Consider the following 18,311-nt stretch of genomic DNA (forward strand, 5'->3'; position numbering starts at 1 on the left):
CCGGCACTCACACACAAGGCGGGCTGGAGGTGGCCGTCGCCATCGCCGCCGGCGCAGCTGCGCAACGCGCAGAAATTGAAGTTTTATGTAATGTTAAGCAAATCAATAATAATTACGAGTACTTTCTTAACAGTACGTGCCAAGAAAGTAATAATACAGGGGAAGGTGCTCCATCAAGCTTTTATAGATGACGGCTTGCGATTCAGGGTAGGCTAGATATGCGACACAGTTGGTAAGATATCCATGCTCCAGCTGACACCTCATGAGGCTCCGTTGGTTCCAATTGTGACGAAACGGCCCCACTTTTAGGACGTAGATTGCTTGAGTCAGAGCTTCTTTTGAACCGCTTACTCTCTTTGTGACCAATCGCTTTATCCAAGTCGCACTCGACCTTGCTCGTGCCCTTTTACCGTCACATATTGTTCACCTGCACCTCGAGGTTAGCTACTTCCGCCCGTGGTTGCCGTATTGTTAGCTCTAGCATTTCATTCTCAGACTGTAGTCTTCTCATCCGAGATATTGGGCTGGTCCCACATCCGGAATTTTGAGCCATCGTCGAGTGGTCTCAAAATGCCGTAGCCACCTATGTAATGTTGAGATAGCCTCAGACCGCTTCTGCGACATATCAAATGTGACAGGACTTGCAGTTAAAACTAATCGGATACAACTGTCGTGATGTTAAGTGCTATAATAGCCAGCATCTGTGAATGGCAAAATCAAGGGAACGGATCGTACGTAAGGAGACCCTCTTCCTGGCCGCAAAAGCAATTTCACACAAGCCTTAACCCGGCCCGCGTCTAAAGCGCGCTATGTTCCAGGGGTGAAATATGCTAACGGCTCGATCCGTAGTGGATGATCCCCATGGCTTAGCTGAACTGGCAACAGACTGGATCGACGATGCATACTGTTCTCCTTACCGATGATTGTGTCGACGACTCGTGCCTTGTATTTGTGCAATCGAACGCAGCCAATTACTGTACTGCGTGACATTGGAAACCCCTGACAGTCAACGTTCCGCGATCTGAGAATATTTATCTGAGGTTCTTGATTCTGGAATCTTTGGTCTGGATATGACCCATCGTGTACACGAAGTATGCGTTGAGTTTTGAAGACATTGTAACCACCATTAGTTCTGATCCGTTGGTGGCAGGTTGTGTAGATAGGCATCAATAACCACGATTGGGCCATGTACGCAGTGCCCAGAATTACAAGACATCTTTAGGCAGCTGAGTCGCTGCGTAGTGGCACGGGCCGTGCCACAAGGTATATAGATGTATGAGAGCTGTCAGCCTAAATTGAATAGAAGATAAGTTCAATCGCAACAGAGGGCCTTCAATTATGTGTCAATCTCGTGGGCGTAGGATAAGCGGAAGCTAGAAGCGGAACAACTGAAGTTGGCTGAACAACGGGGCGTCAAACGAGTGGCCAGACTGGTTGCGCATCGCCAGATCACCATCATTGCAGAGCTGCGGGAGGGCCACCCATTCCGGGGTGAGAACGTTCACTTTGAAGGTCCACCGTCGGCCAAAGCACGGATACATCAAGCCGCAAGCGCAAGTCATCGTCTGATACCACCTCGGACAATGCGTCCGGATCCAAGAGGCGGCGGTCCGGATCCTCATATTTACTTTTTCCGGCTATGTTTAGTCATAATAACCGACGTTATGATAACTAGCAATTATACCAAGTTCTGCATGTTCAATTAACAGAGGCATATTTATCCGACAGTTGTTGGATAAGTATGCCTCTGTTGAAAGAGCATGCAAACTTGGCGTAACTGCTAGCTGTTGTTGCCAAAATACCGCTGCACCACTGAGCAAAAGTGTAGACCCACTACGGAGCTTTTCTCTAGCAGTAACAGTAGCTCATATTTTGCCCGACAGCTGTCGTAACGTCGGCTATAAAGATGAGGATAGCCTGAAAAAGCAATTATTGAGCGAAGCTTGTCTATACTCCGACCCTTACAGTCAGGGGGTGTGCTTACAGTGGCCCAAGGCCGCAAGATGGCGGCGCAGAAGCAGGAAGTCGAGTTGCATAAGGCCTAGCAGAAGATCGACTTGGCCATGGTCAGGTACGATAACGCCCTCAAAAGATGGTATTTGGAGGCAGCAAAAAGGACCAGGCGTATGGGATTGGACTTTGTGTACCAACCACGGGCGCTCACAACTGCAGCTATTCGGCGTGGCATTGAATCTATTAGCTTATTTAAGAGGTCATCATGGCAATGCCCCGCAAAGACACAAACTGATACAGGTGCCATAATTGTTATCATCCGCACGGCCGCACAGCCGCAGTTGAGACCCATGTGCTTAATCGCAAGGAAGCTTTCACTATGTTTTGATAATTCGTTTATGACCAATGCACGGGTAAATTATAGCTGCATAAGGCAAGGCTTAAGACAAAGCCCGTCGGCACATTACCTGCACATGCACGAGCTGGTATTTGTTTTCTTAGTGCCGCGCGGGGCATCATTGCGGCCACCGACAACAGGCATTGTTAGTTACATGGCATGGATTCCGGGTCCCCTATGACATCATAGCGAGTAGCAGTGGCTTGAGGACAAATGAATAAGGAACTGGAGAAAATTAGACCTATGCGCTCGACTGTGCTAAATGACAACCATAATGATCCCGCTCAAGGTAGCCGATTTAAGCTGCACTCGACCGCTTCGAGCGCCTACCGGGAGAGTTTGAGAGCACCTTCTGTCGGGCAAATCCACTGCAGGGGCTAGTCCTCAGTGGACCCCCACCTTTCTAGAGTACCTTGGGCTACGCTAAAATGAAAGACCTGGTGGGACGGTTCGTGAAAGAACTGGGAACCCAGGCGCTTCTATGAGTGTCAAGGTCAAGTCGCTCATTCAAAGCAAACACAGTATGGGATTGCCTACGAGGCAACAACAATTATCATACTGCTGCCTTGAAGGCAGCAGTATTCTAAAGTATTTAGCATTCGTATGATTCCACTCTTTTTGTAGAAAATCAAGAGTCTTTCGTTTTGTCTGAGCTGTCCCAAACAATCGTGCTGTGTGACAATGAGCGAAGGCCAGGGTGGCCGAGCTTGAGTAAAGCCCTACCGTGGAAGTCACGGTAGGCATCGCTATGTCAGATAGTTGGGGAAGGCAGAGGTTGCTGGGAACCACTATACTGACAGCTAATTGACGGATAATGGTGTCTCTGTTGATTGTACACGCAACCATCTTGCCACCTGGGTGGCAACAGTAGTCGTAATGCTGCTGCCTTGGGGCAGCAGCAGTATTCCGAAAGTATTAAATATCTTGAGTTTCTGCTGTGGAACGGAGGAAGGAAGGGGGGATACGGAAGGGGAGGAATATAGGAGAATTAAAAACTGTGCAACGCAACATCTGTGAAGGACTGTAGCTAGAAAATATCTCATAACGCAACACAACATGCGATGCTTGGGAACTTTCGCCCCTCCTTCTCGAATGGGACTGCCAAGATGCTGCCAAGCTAACTACTACTAAGTTTCAGACAATATTGTGGGTTTACATGAGATCGAGAATAACTGCGCTGAAGCCACCAATTGTATTGAGTGACAATTTTCTGGGGAGCAGTAACTCTATTTGGAGCTACACGGGAACCCTGCAGCTCTTTAAACACAGAGGAGACCTCTTGCCTGTTTGGGCAGTAGCAGCCACCTAGCCGAGCCAGCCTCAGCCTTAGCCCAATACGGTTGATGTAACGGGCTGAGCCCGATAGTGGCTCGGCTTGGGCTCTCGCGCCTCCAGCTGAGCGAGCGAGATTAGCGGCGTTGAGCTCCTTGAACTCTCCTTTTCTTTCTTTTCTTCCTCACCTTTGGATACTTGCTATAGTCGTCTGGCTAGTTGTGAAACTACTCAGCTTGAACCATTACAGCCATCACTCCCTTTCTGACTTGGCTAGTTGTGATCTTTATAAACCTGTATTTCTGAGTTGACGTGCCACAGTCCCCGCTGCAAATATTTGTCAGGAATATGGCGGCTCTGCAGTATGACGGCGACAATTCTATCTTCAAAAGATAAATCACGTTGATTATTACTGTCTTCTTCTTGCTCTGTCTGCTTGTTCTGTCTTCTTGTTGCTTGTGTTCTTACAAAGGAGCGGAATCATACGATTGCAGCGGGCGATTGCTGCGCAAAGCGCGATTCATCACTCGTACTGCCCCAATCTGGACAAGACATCCCGGAGTGAATCCCGGCTAAGTTCCGAACCAAACCACGTGGATGCGACCTGACAGCCCAAGCCATGAATGTCTTACCTAGTACACCGCATTGACTGTTTTAGGACAAGCGCAGCTCTGGTGCCTTTTCCAGTAACGGCACTTGGGTGGAAGTCTTTTGGCCAATCACGCCAGATCTGAGGTCGCTGCAGACATGGCAAGATTTAAGCACCGTACTTGTAACAAGGGTTGATAGTTGCCCTGTTAGAGGAGTCTCCACCTGGCGTAATTAATTGTGGCTATGTGTTTGTTTGTGTGCGTGTGTGTGTGTGTGTGCGCGCACTCGTCGCATCTTCTGCGTTTGGTCCCGTATGGAAGTTGACAGTTGCAATTTAATGCTTGTCTCCAAGCAGTCGAGATGGTGTAGTGGTAATAAGGCTATTTGAGACAGCAGATATAGCAATACGTCGGACGGTATCCGAATAGCGACAGGGACAGGTTTAATCGAGAACCCCCTTCAGGTGTCCAGTTATTTTCAGGGGGGATCGCCATAGGTCGACATGTTGGTCTTACCACATTTCGATCCAATACCAGGCTTGCCGACTGTTAATCCCTGTGGCCTTGCCATTGGCTGCTACCCTTCAGTACGTTGTCGTCAGGAGTGCCTACATTTATGCGACATTCCCTCGTTTTATTACTTTCTTGGCATGTAATTGTTAACAAAGTCGGCACGGGTAAGGAACATGGCGTTCTTAACAAAACCACAACTCTGTTTGGTTTGAGACTCATGGAACGCCTCTTAATACATAGGCTGCGCCAAGGGGTGGCCCGTTGACGCAGGTCGTCGTTATGTTCCAACCATTCTGCAGCCATGTATTTAATGACGCACGGCTACGAGTAACTCTATTGGGTCCCCAGTAGGACTGGAATACGTAGGAACAACTGACAGTTCACAAGCAAGCCACAAACTCCAAACGCATGTGGAGTAACAGATCCTGCTCCACCAAGAGTCCTTATATTCGTAAATTAATTAACGTCACGCATGGCTGTCAGAATAGCTGGCGGTCGCTGCAGGAATGAAGATCCCATTTAACTTGACAGAACATTCATAAATCAGATGAATATCATTCAGTGTATCCTGACTTCATGAAGCATGTCAGGCATTGAACTCGGTCTCCAGAGGCAACATCCATATTCAGCAACACAACTTCTTCCCATGCAAAACTTTCCTCCTCGAATTGTCGGATAAATCCGCTAGACCACTAAGCAAAAAGTGCAGGTCCGCCGTCTCTCCAGCAGTCATAATAGGGGCATATATTCTACGCGACGCGAATATTGAGCAGCCATTATCGAGTCGCAGCAGCCCGTACCGACATGACTACCACCGATTTCGTTCGACTTCCAACCGATGCGGAGCAGATCTGCATGATTTCAGCGGCGAAACACTGCAGACACAAGCGCACAGTTTTGTTGCGGCCAAAATCCAGGGGAAGCACTGATCACGAGGGGACCTACCATCACGATGAGCCTCTCCAGACCAAATCACTCTTCCGCAAGACTTCAGTCATTAAATGGGGCTTACATAACCTAACGACGCTCGTTCCTCACGAATTGCGCCTGAACTGGTACGTCTGCCAAGCTCGTAATAACATGCATAGGAATTCGCCTTCTAAATCATTCTCCAGATTGGAAGACTTATTCAGGCTTCATGCGCCAGCTTCTACATTTGGTGGTTTTCTGGGTCGAGTTTGGGATGCCTGTCATGCCTAAAGCTTATTTCATTTGTCATCGCAGAAATAATATGCTCATGGATAAGGTTCAAGTGCATATTTCTGAGCTGGCCGCTCAGGCTGTTAAAAACCGCTCTCGTACATAGGTTGATTAGAGCGTATGGAATATTCCAGATGGATAGAAAGCCTGCCCAGGTCATACAAGGATGCATCATGGATCTTGCAGATCGAGCCCTGGATTCCATGTTGCGTGAGCAGCGTAATGATGTCACGTTATGAGACTCATTGTTAACTAAGCTTCTTGACAAAGTAATTATTCTTGTTGTTGTTGTCCGAGCTGCAGACTCTGTCTGCAGCTCTCCTTTTAATATCAAAACACTTCCTTTCGTACGAATCTGTTTTTCGGCTAACTTTAGTCATGATAACCGACGTTATGACAACTAAGCGATTACACCAAGTTTGCTTGTTCTATCAACAGAGGCAATTCTTATCCGACAAATGAACAGAAACACGGAAACACCTCCAAAGATTCAAAACCCAACGTTTGACGGGCCGAAAAGACGAAAGTTGTTCCCTTGGATTCCTACATAAAGGGTGGAATCATACGAGAACTAAATGATTGTTACGCAAACTTTTAGCGTATGATTTTGCTCATCTTTTTGTGAAGGCATCAAGAGTGTCAAAACAAAAACCAGCTTTACAATGAGAATCATAGACCAGATAGCGGAATTGCAGTGGGTCTTGTCGGAGAATTATAAATGCAAAACAGAACACCATAGCATTCTCAAGCCAAACCGGTACAATTTACTCCATACTATTCTGATATCATCAGGTATGCGACAACGACAGTACGGTGGTCAAATAACGCCTCTATCGCGATGCCATTGATTGTCATTAATACTTGATTTCCCATTTGTCGCTCAGACTTGGGTCACTCGGGTCACTCGAGTCACTCGGATCATATCACTTGACACGGACCCGGAGTGGTAGACGTGATGCTATTTTTGTATAAAATATCACGGCCGCCAAACAACATTCAACGACATATCTTCCCCGGTATGTTACAGCCCCAGTTATTTAGGTGCTGACACCATCAGGGTCCATGTTGACGGCTCGGGTCCCTCTCCCTCTAGGGAGTATTATTCCGTGGCTGAGTGTCATCTCGCGCTCGCCTATGAGAGGCAATATGTGACGCTTCGGAGCTCGATCAGCAGTAATGTCATCGTGGGAGATAGTTGCATTTGGCGACAAGTCAGCTTCGGGGTGTGGGAGAGTGGTGTTGGGACCTGGTGATAGTCAGTGGTGTACGTGATCTAACTGGCAAAAACATCGGATTGCTTAACAAAGCATTCCTTCACCAAAAGGCTCTGGGAAGCCAGTGTCCCTGGCACTGGCGTTGTGTCTTGGTTGGGTTTGTAGCAGACACGACTGAGTTTTGTGGATCAACCAGGGCATCAGCAACTATGCTCCTATGAGAAGCTTTCTGGCATGCGATGATGACCTGGGATACATAATTGGAGCTCCGCAAATTACGAGGCATTGAATTCAGTGTATGACGTTGCGAGCTCCTGTAAAGTTTGATGCAACAACGATCACGGGGGGGGGACAATGCATCCATCGTTGGTAAAGCCTCTTCAACATACAACAACTGGCAAGTCCTTTTCGTTCCCTACCCCGAGCCCTGCGACCAGGGGATTGATAGAGAAACGTGGACTCAACTAGGCCAGCTGTGGACTATAAGGTATGTTGCAAGTGCTTGTGCTCCGAGGCGTGGCGCGAGGTCGAAATTTGCTCGGGGCCCGTGGACAATGCGGCAGAACTTGGTGCCTGCCTTCTACACAAACAACTGTGCTTTCGCCCAATGGGAGGCTGCAAACCGTGTAGCACCCAGAAAGGCGTAGCACGCGTGTCAAAGTAGTGTAGCACCCTTATCAATGGCCATTAAGATTCTCGAGCAATATCCGTTCTACACAGCCGCATCCACACAAGTATTCGACCAACTACAGGCCTAACACAACACTGTCTGTGGGAGCTACTTATACACAGCACCTACAGGCCTACAGGCCTACAGGCCTTCTACTACGATCTGTATCGGGCCTGGCTGTTTTGGACGAAAAAGGGAATACAGCCAATCGGAGTCGCTGCGTACACCTGGGTTGTCCTTTTTGGACTAAAACCCTCATTTAATTTCCACCGTCACATCTCATCACATGAATTATCCCCCATTTTCACTCAAAAAGTGTTTTTTTTATAGCGTTACCAAGTGTAACGGTTCAAGCGAGTATATTGACAACTGGCTAGAACGACTAGAACGAGTATCCAAAGCTAAGGAGGAAAGAAAGAAGAGAACAAGAATGCAAGAGCTCGCAGAGCTCTTGTAGGCTTGTGAGCTTGCTTCTGCTAATCTCGCTTGTTGCTGGGGGTTACCAGTGACAAGGTTGGAGACGAAGGCGAGAGCTCCAGCCGAGTCACCATCGGGTTCAGCCCGTTACACCAAGGCCCAATGCTATTGTAGTAGTACTGCAGTGCTATTCCAGTGTCCTCTTTTCTTGACGAATATCACCACTTGCCTCACCACCGAGGCTACTGGATATTAAAACCCCTTCCATACAATGTCCATCGCAAACTTCAACTAGTGGGGAGAAAGCGACTAAGGCGGTTGATGTATATGTACGTTGGCAATGGCTGAATGTGGAGGGAGGGGGGGAGGGGGGGAGGGGGACGGAAGCGTACGAATAGAGATTTGCGTAAGTTACAAATAAAGACTGTCTATTTTGAAGGCATTGAAGTTCGTGGCTGCACACAGTACAAATCACAACACGCACTGTACAATCTGACAGCTGCACGCATGATTGGATGATTGATTGGGTAGTGGCAATGCAACGCAATGCTGCCAGACCGCCTCATCGAAGCCATAACTGAGCGAGCCTCTCCAGCAACGCTGTGTCCCTCCCTCATCCAGTTCATGTGCGTCAACTCTCGCTTGATTTATGTGCGCTTGATCTCCTTCTCGCCGGATTTCAATATCGAGCAATTAGCCGTTAGTGGCCTCATTGTTTCGGCTAAGAGGTGACGTGCGTATCAACGTCCTTGAGCCCTTTGCCTCGGCTTGCATTTTCATGTGGTACCCGCTACATTACTTCGACACTACATAATGCTGTTTCATAATGCTGTTTCGTGTGAGAAATCGCTCTGTTTTCGAATCGCACTCACGAACACGTCGCGGTATCTAGTCGTTGCAACAAATTGACTGCTCACTATTTTAGATCTGCCACAGGATTTGCTTTCTAACCTCGTTTTGCTGAGCATTCGGAGCACTGTTGCGGAAAGATCACTCGGCCCATCTCAGCATTCATTCTCGTCTTGATGCTGATTTTACTTCCCTTACTCAGCCGTTGCGGGATCTATGGCTGGTGGGAAACACCTTGCGACAAGTACACCAACAAGCTCGCAGCAGCCGCCTGCGAAGCGGACGTGTTGTGATACTGATGGCTGTTACCCATCGAACTCGCCACCAGTTGACGCGCCACAACGCGCCGCCTCCATCTCCAATAGCCTTACGAACGATAGATATACTGTGGGATGGACATGCGCCCTCCCTATCGAGCTTGCCGCTGCGGAGGAGATGCTGGATGAAGAGCATGAGACCCCACCAGACGGCTTGGATCCCACTTCCTACACTCTGGGCAGTATTGTGAATCACAATGTAGTCATAGCATGCCTGCCGGCCGGGCAGACGGGCATATCCTCTGCAGCCACGGTTGCAACGCGAATGAAATCCAAGTTCACGTCAATCCGCTTTAGCCTAGTGGTTGGGGTCGGCGGCGGGGTCCCAAGCACTGAAACAGATATACGACTTGGAGACGTGGTAATTAGCCAACCATACCTGCAGCATGGAGGAGTGGTGCAGTACGACTTTGGGAAGACAGAGGAAGGTGGTCGCCTGGTACGGACAGGATCGCTTAACGCACCGCCGGCAGTACTACTTGGGGCTATCTCGAAGGTACGAGCGCTTCACTACCGGAATCGGCGCAAACTTGTCAGTTATATTTCTACCTTCGATCGGCTAGAAAGCTTCAGCCGTCATATGGCGGGACCCGATGTATTGTTCGAGGCAACGTATACCCATATTGGAGGAGCAACTTGTGAGTCATGCAGCAAGGAGAGGGAAATAAAGCGCACTCTACGAAAGGATCAAGGTGTCGTGGTCCATTATGGTACAATTGCGTCAGGCAACCGGGTTATAAAGGATGGCGGTACCAGAGACAAGCTTAGCGCAAAGCTAGGTGGAGTAAAGTGCTTTGAAATGGAGGCTGCCGGACTAATGAACGACTTCCCTTGCCTTGTTATTCGAGGTATTTGCGACTATGCCGACTCGCACAAAAACAAGAAATGGCAGCCTTACGCGGCGGCTGCTGCTGCTGCATGTGCCAAGGAAATCTTATCGGTCATACCTGCAGCTGAAGAAGAAGTAACATGTATCAACGAGACTACTATGCATGTATGTGCACCTTTCCAAGTAGACGGGAATTTCTGATATGCTAATCTTTCCCCTGTGACAGGATATGCTCCGTTCCGCCATTGATGAGTTAAATCTAGATCAGTTACTTTCGATGTTATCAGGAGTGGACCAAGACCGGCACATGTCTGCAATACCAAGCCTGGATCCGAATGATCATATGTTTTACTGGATCTTTAAGAACATGGACTTTACCCAATGGAGGTCTGCTAAACGTTCCCAAGTGCTTTGCCTCTGGGCGGAGCCCAATCGCAACATCTCCCAAGTCTCATCGTACATTATTGGCCAAGAGAAGAAGGCAAACCGTCTTGTTCTATACTTTTTCTGCTCAGCTGCAATTAAGAGCAAACCCATTGTCACTACTTTCGTTCACACACTTATTCAGCAGTTGGTCCGCTGTTTGCCGAGAAGCAAGGGCATAATGATCATCCGAAGCTTCCTCCATAGTCTCCTTCAAGAGGCTTTCCAAACCGAGGCAGTTCCAAACCAGAAAGATCGGGTCTTTAATGGGAAAGGACTTTCAAAAAGCATTCAGAATATCCTCGATGGTGCCGGGGCCGATGAAGTTTTAACTGCATTAAAGATGGTACTAGATGATGACGAGCAACGAGATTTTTTGATTGTCGTTGACGGGTTAGGCAAAGTTGAGCGGGAGAGGTTTGAATTCATTACTTATGTTGGCGCACTCGTAAAACATCTGCAGCAACGGAACTCGAATTTTAAGACGCTGCTTACTGGTCAACAACTGGCTGACATTAAGGATCTCCTAGCTGGATTACCTTGCATTGAATATGATAAAGAAAGAAGAGGTTTGACCACTCCCAATCCATCTTCTAACACCAGAACATACCGGCACTGACGAGTACAGAGTGCTTAGCTAGCCTTCACTTTGATAATACGCGATACGACAAGATTTCGCAAGAGCACAAAGGTTCCTTCGAGTGGATCTGGGCGCATAACGAGTACAGGAATTGGTCTGCTCCCGACACTTCCCGACTACTATATATCCAAGGGAAACCCGGCAGCGGCAAAAGCACCCTTACGAAATATTTAAATCATAATCTGCTAAAGCAGGAGCCGGCTGCAAATTCAGCTATTATAGCGAGGTTTTTTTATAGTTTCCGAGATGGTGAGCTTCAAAGAAGTCATTACAATATGCTTTTGTCAATTCTGTATGATATTTTGCATCAGGACGAAGCCTTCTTTTACCATCAATTTCAAACTGAATATCGGGCCCTGCGTAACCCTAGGATTAGATTTATTTGGGATTACGCGTCGTTAAAAAGAATTCTGAAGTCATTACAGAATTATTCAACAATGAAGCGATTATATCTGATTATCGATGCAGTGGATGAATCCGAGGAATCTGACAGGCGCGATATTCTCGGCCTTTTGTTGGAGCTTTGTTCCAAAACGAATCACTGCGTCACCAAGGTATTCGTTGCCAGTCGGCCAGTGGCACAACTCGAAGCTCGCAAAGGCCGATGTCATAATTTTATAAGACTACAAGACGAGACACAAGCAGACATCGCTAATTTCGCTCATTCCTTGCTGGATGGTCTCAATCTTACGTTTCTCCTTGCTCGGGCGGCTGAGTACGTCGTTCGGAGTGCTCAGGGGGTTTTCCTATGGGTAAAATTGATTGCCGAGGAGTTAGTGAACTCTCACGAGGAAGGCTGCTCTGAGGAAGACATCTTTGACTTGCTCAAACAGCTTCCAACTGAGCTGGAGGACTTGTACGAGCGCATGCTCGAGAAAATGAAGGGGAACAAGTTATATCTCTCTGATGCGGTTAAAATATTCCGATTTGTTCTCTTCGCAATACGGCCTCTTACTGTGGACGAAATCCTCCACGCTCTTGGTATACCAGATGATCCTGGCCCCGAACCCAAATTCACTGCCTCAGATGATTCTTTTCCGAGCGACGTATTATATCTTGCGGGGGCAATTTCTTAGAAATCAAGCGACATCATGGTACTGACTTAAACTTTACTGGACTCTTCTACCCTCAAACTAACAACCTGTAGGGAAAGGAACAGTTCAAGTTATGCATCAAACCGTCCGTGAGTTCTTCCTCAAGGATGGTGGATTTGTGGCAAATTCTGCTTTCAAGATATGCGAGAAAGAAGCTCACATTTGCATATCTGTAACTTGTGTGCGGTATCTCATGCTCTGTGCGGCAAACACCTCTCTTGTGGAGAGACTGCCAGATATCAAATCTTGGACTTCTGCACAATTCCAGGCCTATACGCGATACCTAGACGCAAGACCACTGGCGATATATGTACTCAACTATCTCAAACATCACATCGACTGCTGCAGACAAGATGCCAACGTGGAACGTGTCGCTTCTCAGTTCATTAACAACTTGACCTACGATCCGGCCGCTACCCTGTTGGAGAAATGGACTGGTTCACAGTTAAACAGAAATCCCTTTAGCAGCGAACAGGTTGCTATCGCGAAGGACTTTAGAGCCAAAGCCTTACATGCTGCTGTTCGGAACCGATTTTCTATCGCAGTTGAAGTGTTGTTGGCGGCTAGCGCAGACATCGAGTCCGCGGATAAGTATGGTCGGACGCCCCTACTGTTAGCCGCCGAGAACGGGTATGGTGATATCGTTAAGGTATTGACCGATAATGGCGCCAACGTCAACTCCCAGGACCACGAGTATGGTCGGACACCGCTTTCATGGGCTGCCGCGAACGGGTACGAGGCCATCGTCAAGGTGCTGGTCGAGAATGGCGCCAACATCAACTCCCAGGACCGCGACTTTGGTCGGACCCCGCTGTGGTGGGCCGCCGCGAACAGGCACGAGGCCATCGTCAAGGTGTTAGTCGAGAAGGGCGCCAACGTCGAGTCCGCGGATAAGTATGGTCGGACCCCGCTACTCTTCGCTGCTGAGAATGGGCGCGGGGCCATCGTCAAGGTGCTGGTCGAGAATGGCGCCAACATCAACTCACAGGACTGGGAGTATGGTCGGACGTCGCTATGCTGGGCCGCCGCGAATGGCCATGAGGCCATCGTCAAGGTGCTAGTCGAGAAACGCGCCGACGTCGAGTCCGCAGATAAGTATGATCGGACACCGCTACTCTTAGCCGCCGAGAAAGGGTACGAGACTATTGTCAAGGTGCTAGTCGAGAATGGCGCCAACATCAACTGCCAGGGCCGCGACTTTGGTCGGACTCCGCTATGGTTGGCCGCCAAGAACGGGCACGAGGCCGTTGTAAAGCTGCTACAACGCACAACTCGATAACTACGGTACTCACCAAGAGTACAGGCATATCTGTGTGTAAGTGGGCGTGGTAGTAGCGGCGTGGACCGTTTTTACTTAGTCAAATTCGACTTGCATCAAAATTTGGGTTCCAGCGCGCACCGCCAACCAACGGCAAACTTCTGTGAGCTAAAAATTACATCAATAGATAGCCAAGAGCGCAAAGATTTTGTACATTAATTTATTTTTAATGCAAATTGTGATGCGATCGTTTTATCCTGAATTAAAAGCCGGATTTGACGTTCAAAATCTGTGCAGAACACAGCACCATCCGGGCTTCCTCTGTTTTAGCCCCGTCGACAGTTGGACTAATAATATAACACGACCACGAGTACTAACCTACGTACGGATAGCTAGGAATATCCAAGCTGAACAACTTCTCCCAGCACGTCACCGAGACCTTCTCTGGGTTAAAGTGAATGGAACCGTGATCCTTAACATCTACAACAGGCCAGAGGAGGAAACCTCACTGGATGTTATTGAGTCATGGACCCCCGCCAAACCGATGCATTGTCGCAGGAGACATGAACGCATTCCATCCATCGTGGCAAGCAGACCGGGGGGCATCACAGGATGGCACAAGGATCTTCAACTGGACTCAAGAACACGACCTAGTCCTCCTTAATGACCCTGAAACCTCAACCACAATGCCAAGGCTAAACAAAAGATCTAGCGCAATTGACCTAGTCTTCTCCAACATCTCTACAGCTACTACAACCGTGGAAGAACATCTCACCACTGGATCGCTGCATTACACGATCGGTACAGAGATTCCAGACAACGAGAGCAGCCCTAGGACCTCGGGGAAAGTCCACGTCACTCTACCAGAGGAAATTAAGGCTTTTACGAAACACGTGGCCGGCGCAGCCCTGTCACTACCAACGTTCATCCGCACCAGACAAGATATTGATGATACTGCTAGACAGTGATGTAATTAATCGGGGCGATTAATTAGCGATTCATTGAATCTGAATCCAAGCCCAGGATTAATTATCTGAATCGGGCTCTCCAGGATTAATTAAGTTTCAGCGATTAATTAAAGTGGGACCAGTGTCCAACTCGTGCATATGGTTGGTTGGTCATGACACGACCTCTGTGTCTTGTCGGGCACAATGCATCGCTTTTCGCAGGTTAACCGCAGCAATACTGGTACCATGGCGGCTAATGTAGCTCTATTTGCCCGTTCTGCCGATGACGACTATTTGGCGGTGCCAGAGAAGCCCGTCGAGGACGCCGACACCACCGCGGAGTCCTCTCAATTCTCAGAATCCTCTTCTCCCCTAGCGCGTAGAAAACGTGTCCGCACCCCTACTGCGCTCAACATTTGGGCAGAGAGCCGTCAGCCAAATCGCCATGAGCCCGAACGCAACAAGCATGGCCAGAAGATATGGTATTGCAAGCGTTGCTCCTATTCCCAGGCTGCCCATAACAGAGTCCGTGGCCATCTGCGGGATAAGCACTGCGTACTGATTTTCGAGCACCAGTCAGCTAAGAAGCTTGGACAGGGAGTCGCAATTGACAGACTGTTTAGACAGCAAGCCGCGAGACAAAACGGACAGGATGTTGAGCGGGAGAGATACCTTCGTGCATCAGTCGATGAAGTCGCGTATAATCAAGCGCTGGTGAACCTTATCACGGCGCATAGTCTTCCCCATAGCCTGGTCGAGTGGCCCGAATGGTATGCTCTACTTCACACGGTGAACCACATGGCCCCAAGAGTTGTCACACACAGCCGTGGGCAAGTTCCAAAGCTGTTGGAGGCGAGCTTCGCCACACATCGCGAGAACTTGATATCAAGGCTCATAGCCTCGCCTACGCAAATACACTTCAGCATTGACATCTGGTCCTCCCCAAACCACCATAGCTTTCTTGCAATCGTGGCTCACTATATTGACCTAGCAAGCCGGCAACTACGAAAAGCCTTGCTTGCCCTGCGAGAGCTCGAAGGTTCTCACACCGGTGAAGCTATTGCAGAGACGTTCCTCCAGGTCGTCGATTCCTACGGTGTCCGCGCCAAGATGGGATACTTTACGCTTCTTAACGCTTACAACAATGACACAATGATGCACACTGTTGCCGAGACCTGTGGCTTCAATTCCACTCATCGAAGACTTCGCTGTAACGGCCATATCATAAATCTGGCCGTGCAGGCGTTTCTGTTCGGTAAGAACAAGGAGGCTTCTGATGAGGCATTGCGTCAAGTTTCACGGCTGTCCCGCAGGGAACAGGAGGGAGCTGTTGGAAGAGCGGAGACGGCAACTGCCTGGCGGCAATATGGGGCACTCGGTATGCTGCACAATCTTGTGGTGTGGATTCGCTCATCAACCCAGCGTTACCAAGCGTTCCTGCAGGCTGCTGGCCGTATGATCCCCGCAGGACAACTCGACGAGATGGAACTCTTGGTATCGAATGATTCATGTAGCCATCGCACTCCGCAAAGAGCTTAACAGCTTTATGGATGATCGTTATTCAGAGAGTGACATCAGATTTGATTACCTCCATCCAGAACACTGGCAGGAGCTCCAAGAGATCCACGATTTTCTACAACCTTTCTATGAGATTACTAAAGACACTCAATGGGACAAGACGTCTTTGGATGAGGTGATTTGCTCCATGGACTTTCTTGTTACGCATTACAAAGCAGCCATGGAGCAATTCCAGCACAACACTACCATGGTTGATCGCATTATGACCAGCTGGTACAAGTTCGACGATTACTATACGCGTACAGATGACACACCAGTCTACGCTGCGGCAATCTTGCTTCATCCTAGCCTCAGAGAAGCACATCTGAAGGAGGCATGGAAGGACCAACCTCAATACATTGGCCCAGCGATTGCGGCCGTGCGCAAGCTATGGGATGATTTCAAGCCGCAGCAAGAGCCAGAAATCGAGGAGGACCTTTCGGCTTACGAGGCATACAAGAAACGGATCTACCAAAAGTCATCTTGCCATGATGAATTCAGCCGATTCATCGAGGGTCCAACGCTGCCAATTGGCGACTCTTCTGCCCTTTCTTGGTGGCTTGAGCCGACGCAGCAAACCTCCTACCCCTCTCTCTATCATCTTGCAATAAATATTTTCTCGATACCAGCGATGTCAGCGGAAGCCGAACGCGTGTTTAGTGGGGCCCGACGTACGGTTTCTTGGGATAGAGGTCGGCTCTCTGCACAGATAGTGGAGTATACGGAGTGCTTGAAACACTGGATTAAGAGCGGGCTCCTGGACCAGCCATATATGATTCCTGAACCAATGGACGCTGAGTTGGATTCTAGAGACATAGAAATGTTGTCTGAGGGTATTGAACCCCGTGTAGTCCCATTAGAATAAACATATGGGCGTTTCGACGGATCGGGAGCTAATTAATCGTTGAATCCGATAATTAATCCTGAATCCGAGGCGGGATTCAGTAATTAATCTGAATCCAGGTTCGGATTCAGATTAATTGATTAATTACATGCCTGACCGAAACAGACTGAATGTTTCAATAAAAAAACAAAACCGAGGTCATGTTTCAGTTTCAACGTATAGTTCCATCACTGACTGAGATGTCTGTCGATGGAACTCCCTTTACCTAATGATCGAGCGCGCTCTCAAGCTAAGAGACCGTATTGATCGCTTTTGTATCGATCATGCGGAATCCATGCACGGTTCATCTAATAAGAAGGCGCAGTCGACGGAGGAATATGAATCCTTACTCAAGCATGACTCACTGACCGCTGACGACTGGGCGGTTTTGACTGAGATCGTAGCCTTCCTAGAGAAGTTCTACACCCTTACAAAGCGCGCGGAGGGGAGCAAATTGTCGTCTGATCGAGGCGTATTGTCTGACTATATGACAATCCTCAATATCCTTTTGAAGCATGTCCGGGAGTACCGTGACGACTTTAATTTCAGAGCCGAAAATCCAGATCTAACCTCTCCTGGCATCCGCCAACTCTGTGCATGTATCGTCAATTGCTGGACGAAGCTGGATGAGTACTTTGCAATGGTCAATGATACGCCGGCCCACTACGCTGCTATCGTGACGAATCCTCAAATGAAGTGGAAGTACTTTGAGAGGCAGTGGAAGGACGCGCACCTTTGGAAGGATGCCACCGACCCTGAATCCTGGCTTCCGGGCGGCAAAAGGGCACTAAATTCGCTCTGGGAAGAGTACAAAAACCTACCCGTTGCAGGACCGTCTGTCGGCTCTAAGAGGGCCAGGACTGCGGATGATTTCGAGCTTGAAACAGATATGACCCAGTGGGATGAGGAAGAAATGGATGAGCTCGAAACCTGGCTTTGCCTTGAGGAACGAAGAGACGAAAGGTGCCTTGCCTTGAGGAACGAAGAGACGAAAGGTCTTATGCCCCGCCCCAGGACCATAACCTGCCTTCTCATTGGTCGTTGATTAAGCGTCCCTTGTCATCATTTGTTTGGTCAGTCACTGTTGGTCAGTCACTGTCACGTCTCACTGGTTCCCTCCCTTCTGGGGGGGGGTTTTTTTATGGGTTTTTATCTCGTTTACGGGCGTTTATCTCGTTTGATCACTGACCGTCACCGGACCCTCCGCTCTCCGCCTTCACCTACACACGACCCTCATTGCGCGGTCTGTTGCTTTCGCGCCACTCGCGTCTTTTCGCCGCTTCACGGT

The 18,311-nt window shown here is 48.8% G+C and overlaps 3 protein-coding genes across 3 annotated transcripts; all 3 read left to right on the plus strand.

Annotated features, from left to right (window-relative positions):
• Window positions 1-9,291: 9,291 nt before the first annotated feature.
• VFPPC_17781 (ankyrin repeats (3 copies) domain-containing protein) lies at window positions 9,292-13,657 on the plus strand (the record flags this gene model as incomplete). Its single annotated transcript, XM_018290366.1, has 4 exons — window positions 9,292-10,386; window positions 10,448-11,213; window positions 11,273-12,265; window positions 12,432-13,657. The coding sequence occupies 4 exons, from the start codon at window positions 9,292-9,294 to the stop codon at window positions 13,655-13,657; spliced, it is 4,080 nt and encodes a 1,359-aa protein (XP_018136272.1).
• A 1,130-nt stretch (window positions 13,658-14,787) lies between these two features.
• On the plus strand, window positions 14,788-17,005 carry VFPPC_12524 (restless-like transposase; the record flags this gene model as incomplete). Its single annotated transcript, XM_018294797.1, has 2 exons — window positions 14,788-16,036; window positions 16,098-17,005. The coding sequence occupies 2 exons, from the start codon at window positions 14,788-14,790 to the stop codon at window positions 17,003-17,005; spliced, it is 2,157 nt and encodes a 718-aa protein (XP_018136273.1).
• A 247-nt stretch (window positions 17,006-17,252) lies between these two features.
• On the plus strand, window positions 17,253-18,068 carry VFPPC_15031 (hypothetical protein; the record flags this gene model as incomplete). Its single annotated transcript, XM_018292790.1, has 1 exon — window positions 17,253-18,068. One exon carries the CDS (start codon window positions 17,253-17,255, stop codon window positions 18,066-18,068), a length of 816 nt encoding a protein of 271 aa, XP_018136274.1.
• Window positions 18,069-18,311: the final 243 nt, after the last annotated feature.

This window comes from Pochonia chlamydosporia, chromosome 3 (genome assembly GCF_001653235.2).
Source record: "Pochonia chlamydosporia 170 chromosome 3, whole genome shotgun sequence".
Taxonomy (NCBI): domain Eukaryota; kingdom Fungi; phylum Ascomycota; class Sordariomycetes; order Hypocreales; family Clavicipitaceae; genus Pochonia; species Pochonia chlamydosporia.